At 44.2% G+C, this 5436-nt stretch overlaps 1 protein-coding gene and 1 long non-coding RNA gene across 2 annotated transcripts in view; both read left to right on the top strand.

Moving 5' to 3' along the window:
• The first annotated feature begins 1579 nt into the window (after positions 1-1579).
• Positions 1580-2099, top strand: LOC118240466. The gene is made up of 3 exons (XR_004775440.1): positions 1580-1649; positions 1743-1798; positions 1892-2099. It is a non-coding gene; the product is annotated as an uncharacterized LOC118240466 (long non-coding RNA).
• A 3125-nt stretch (positions 2100-5224) lies between these two features.
• Positions 5225-5436, top strand: part of LOC118240440 — a gene marked incomplete at its 3' end in the record, with an annotated part of 77610 nt that continues 77398 nt past the window's right edge. The window contains exon 1 of the mRNA XM_035520866.1: positions 5225-5352. Coding sequence (XP_035376759.1) covers positions 5225-5352 — 128 coding nt within the window. The remainder of the gene's footprint in view (positions 5353-5436) is intronic.

The following is a 5436-nucleotide window of genomic DNA, read 5'->3' as shown; positions in this document are numbered from 1 at the left end:
TCCAACCATCTTCCCCTCCTCTGGTGCTTCTCTCGTTTCTTTTTAGTTATGTATTTGTTTGAATGACCACACCTCCACATGCTGGAGAGTACTTTAGTATTCTTAATGATGTGTGGAGATTTTATTAATTTTTTAAAGTCCATTATCATCTAAGGCATCTCTTAAATTGTCACTTGTCCCTGTCCTGTTTAGTAGCTTCATACTCTCCTTTTTACTCTCAATGAACCAGATTGGACAGGAAAAATATATTTTAGTCAACAAGTGACAGCCTCTCGGTGCATCTATGAAGCCTATATGAGTGTGTACAGCAGGGTGAGACGAGTGTAATGGCATTATGAGCTCTATCAATATTGCTCCTTCTCTCCTTCACCTACTGGTATCGTCATACACTCTCCTTTGAATGAAAGCGTGACCATGAAAAACAGCAGTAAACAATGAGGAATGGATTATTGGTGATTTATCTGATTGGTAATTGTCAGGAAAGACTGATGACTCTCTTCTACACTTGTATCTGACTAGTATTCATTTTCTCATGGTGAAATTGCTTTTTTTTTCTGAAAATATGTTATTGCCACTTTTCCTCTTGTGCATGCCTTGCTGTGAATGAAAGCTGACTAATGAGAATCTTTCACTTTTTAAAAGTAACACCAATAAAGCCATTTATCATAAACAGGTACAGCTATATGAGCATATATGAGCATACAATACATTAAAGCTGCTGCTACTCTACATGTTCACATGCATCACTACAGTGACTGACGCATTAGACTTCGTGTGGGATTTCTAATATATATATAACTAAATATCAAAACATTGTTAGTTGGATATGACGGTGAGCGTTGTTGGATTCTGCATGGACCACCACAAACCCAGAACTGTACAGTACATCCCCCCCCCCACCAGATCTCTATCAGGTCTCGTAAAATATACATAGCACTTCTACATGTTTATCTCTGTTTAAAGTGAAGAGACACGTCCATGCAGTGTCTCTGTTTAAGCATGTCCATCTGACATTAATAAGGTCAATGTAATACATTTTCATGGAAAGGAAAAATAACATTTTATCTGAAAAGGATGTTAGGACATTTTGAGAAACAACCTCCATGTTGTTAGAATTTTAAATATAATTCTGTCTGAAAGATGATTTTGTATTCCTCACAACTCCAGCCTACATCTAAACTTCATCAAGACTAGATGTATGAAAGGAATAACAATGGCTCCAAAATATTTCCAAACAAAAATAAAGTGAAACATGGATATTTGATGGATTCAAATGCTCAACAAACAAACAGCCAAACTCAATTCCACCCATGTGAGAAGGAAACAAAAAACCAGAAATGAACATTAAGGCCTGTACAATTAATGCAGCCTCTGGTACTACCGCAATATTACTGTTATGCTTAATATCACCCCAATATCATTTCTAGCTCATGTTACTCACTCGTAGGTTCCTTTAATTGGCTAGATAATGGCTGAAAAGAGTTTGAACAGGTGATTCTTATCAGCTAACTTTAATGAGAGGCTTAAAAGGAATGCAGACAAGCTAGGAGCTTGTGTCTGTTTGTGCTTCTCCCAGTGAGAAGGGTTGGTGTAAGAAACTGGGTATTGGGGTTTCCCCTGTCTGGCAGTACAATGTGGTGGAGCAGAAGGTAGTCATATGCTGTGCTTATGTTATGGCGTTACCTTGTGTGTGTTTAAGAGAGTTGATTATTTTCATGTTTAAATGCCTTTTTATCTTGCAGGCTCTGGTTATTCCTCCCTGTCATATTTCAGCTGAGGGATGCAGAGGGGCTTGGTGGTAAGAAATTGTTCAGATCAAGCCACAGATGGTGATGCTTTGTGTCTATATTCAGGAATTTAAGCAATCTCTGCTCTGTTCATCCCCTTCAAGTGTGGAACAAATCTGCACCACATTGGTATGGTGTAGCAACATCAGCTTCTGTGGCTCAGCCCCAAGAAGTTGGCTACCTACCTTATCTGACCAAGATGGAGGGCTCTCCTTCCAGTGTTGCATCTAAGCAAAGTAGCTCTGTGTTCCCTCAGCAAGGCCTGGAACCCAGTCAGACTGCGGGTGGATGTTTAAGGAGCGGTTCCAGAAATCAAATGGATTCAAGTGCACAGACTGCAGGTGGCTCTGCTGGGTATTACCAGTCTGTGTTCCAAGGTGGCCAGCAATTCCCTGGACTTGTAACCAAAGCTCGACTGCAGGATTCTTCTGGTAATGGTGAAATTCAGTTTCAGGGGCAGAGTGCTAATTGTGTCTTTGGAACCCCCCAGACTTCTAGTGGTCTGTTTCAACAAGATGTCTGGCATCAGGGGTCTGCTGGCAGCTTGGACTCTATCCAGTGCTCAAGGTTTCCCCAACTCGGTATACTGGTTCAACAATGCACACTGTGTCTGTTCAATCTGCTCCTACCCATCAGGGAGACTACAGGGCTCCATCCTCAGGCCACCCAACATACCATCCTTCAAAGAAGGTCCAACCTTCTCATGTTCCTTCCCCTCAATCTCAAAGCTACACACAGCTGAAATCCAGACTCTTGGCTAGTCAAAGTGCCAGTGGGAGTTCTGGTGTAACCTCTACTAGCTGACAGCCCGTCAAGGATACTGAACAACATGGCAGCTCTCGCGGGGCCATTCCTTTTCGGTTTGCAAATGGATGGCAGACATGGAGAGCGCAGACTAGCCGGTTGCAGATGCAGGGCTCCAGTTCTGGTTCTTCTATTGCCTCTACAAGCCAACAGTCTGCCAGTGATGCTCCACAAAAAATCAGCTACTATGGGCCTCTGCCAGTCCAGGGTGCAGGCACAGGGCAGAACACTGGCTGGCAGTCTGCACAGCAAGCTGGTCAGTTGCAAATGCAGAGGTTGAGCTCCACCCACCAGCAGTCAGCTGGTGATGTGCAAAAAAGCAGCAGTTATGTACCTGTGCTTACCCACAGTGTAGGAACCCAGCCCTCTAGTTATGATCATGCTTCAATACAGACTGGACCTGTGCTGGGTACAGGTATGTGGCAGTCCACTAGCCAACAGTTTGCACTACAGACTGCCCAGTCCCAAATGCAGGGCTCCAGTGCTGGTTCTGGTGTGACATCTAGTAGCCAACAGTCTGCCAGTGATGCTCCACAAAAAAGCAGCTCCCGTAGGTTCCTCCATTCTCAGGCTGGGAGTACGTGGCAGACAGGAAGCCACCAGTCTGCCCAGGCCCAGTTGCAGGGTTCCAGTACAAGTTCTGTCATGACCTCCCCCAGCCAGCGATCTAATGATGCTGCTCAAAGCAGCAGCTCATGTGGGGCCTCTCCTTCACAGGTTGGGAGCATGGGCCAAACTTGGAGCCACCAGACTGCATTGCACACTGACCAGTCCCAGGAGGGGGTCCCATATCCTCCCCAAACTGCCTCCCACACAGTAACCTTCAACCAATACAACCCAGCAAGTCAGACCCCATCCAGCATGTATGGGTTGTCCAAAGGGCGTCTTGGCAGCTACTCTAGTTGGTGGGGCCAGAATGCTGTGATGCAGGCAGGTGGAAGACAACCAGTATCTGCTGTAGATTTTAATGTGGACCAACAATCTGACGTGCAGTTACCCTACACTGGTACCCCATCAAGTGTGTCCAGTGGTTCTAGCAGCTACAGCTTCACTCAGGACTTGCCTAGTCACTCCAACTACCACCACAGTAGGAGGCAGTTGGGGTTTACTCAATTCAGTGGGATGGTCAAGCACTAGGCTCAGGCTAATGCTGTTCAACAAAATGATGCTGAAACTATTCTTGGTTCTTCTTAATCCTGCTTTCTTAAATAAAATGTGTTGGCAACACTGCTGTCTGCTTGGTTTCTGTTGGTTAAACAATGCTGTGTGAAATTTGAAGGGGACACTAGACAAACAGGAGACTCTGTAGTGAGGTGGCTTTTCTTTTTTTTTTTTGGCCCCCTTTTTCTTGTATGCCACAATTACACTAGTTAGAATGAGTATGTCCAAACTGCTTGAGGTCTAAAGCTGTGTGGGTTTAGTGCATGTTCAGCAGAATTCACTCTGACTGTTTACAGTTCACATTTTCACATGAACCTTCATAAGACTGTATTTGAAATGGGACCTGTAAAGTACATTGACAACTGTGTGGAAGTCCTTGTTCTGAGTTGAGGGTTGCTTAAAACTGGCTCATGCTTACCTAAATGGTGTTCACTTTAAGGTGTATGGGAAGTGTTTTCATTTAGTTGGTTGGTTCCTCTGTAGTGATTCTACTGAGGCTGAAGGAGCAATGCAGTTTTAATTGAACTGGGTTTAACACAAATCATTTGTTAAAATTGCCTGAGGTGCTGAGACACCACCCAGTGGTGAGAAGAGGGTGATTTTGAAAGGTGAACATCCTCTTAAAGAACACTACAAAACCTTTCTTGAGAGACTTTTTTTTTTTTTTTTTTTTTTTTTTTTTTTAAAGCATTTGTTGAAGGAAGAGGTTGGGGGCACAAACTTAAATCATTAAATTAATCAAATGGATAAATGAATCATTTTTAAAAGACACAAATGCTTTACTAAACCTGGTTAAAGAGCTGGCTGAGGCTGTGTTCAACATGAAGTGCAGGATCTACAGTCCATGTTTTCTCCTTGTCTTTGTTGTTGATCTGTGTGAATGATGTTTCCACTTGTTTCTTGTAACTTGGTTCATGGTCCCTGTAACTTCTCTTTCCTAAGAAAGCAAAACAGGTTGAGCCTTACGCTGAAATGAGGATGTAAACACGTATGTACAATATACAATATATATTTATTTCAAGATGGCACCAGTGAAGTCGGCTGCCGTCACGACTTCTCCATCCACACCTGTCACTTTTCGCTATCTTCTTTGCCCTTTTTGTTCTTCCTGCTATTCCTGACATCTATAAAGCCCTTCTTTCTTTCTTCACCACGATACGCATCTCATACAGCAGAGATGCTCTTATTTCTCTTAGTCTACATAGCACTCACCTCAAGCCGTCTCTAACCCCAGACCCAAGATGGCCGACGGAGATCCTGAAGGAGAACAAAAGACGCGACATTAGGAGAAGGCCTCGAGGAAAACGAGCCACCGTCAGGAACAGGCTGAGGGCTCAGACACACCAAGCTCCCTTACCTAGCATCCTGCTAGCCAATGTCCAGTCTCTGGACAACAAGCTCGACGACCTCCGGGCCAGGATAAAGTTCCAGAGGGACATTCGGGACTGCAACCTCTTCTGCTTCATCGAGTCATGGCTGAACTCAGCGGTACCGAGCTGAAACGGGAAACTCCAATTCAGAGGAAGGTCACATGCTGGACAGACCAATTGCTGGCCACTCTGCAGGACGCTCTGGATGACACGAACTGGGACATGTTTCAGTGCAGCAATGATGATGTCAGTGAATTTATGGAGGCAGTAGTAGGGTTTATTGGGATTCCAAGAGCCACTAACAAGAAGTTTCC

The sequence above is a fragment of the Electrophorus electricus genome, chromosome 21, assembly GCF_013358815.1.
Source record: "Electrophorus electricus isolate fEleEle1 chromosome 21, fEleEle1.pri, whole genome shotgun sequence".
Lineage (NCBI taxonomy): Eukaryota > Metazoa > Chordata > Actinopteri > Gymnotiformes > Gymnotidae > Electrophorus > Electrophorus electricus.
The sequence above is the reverse complement of the archived record's forward strand: the minus strand, read 5'-3'. Positions and strand labels throughout refer to the sequence as shown.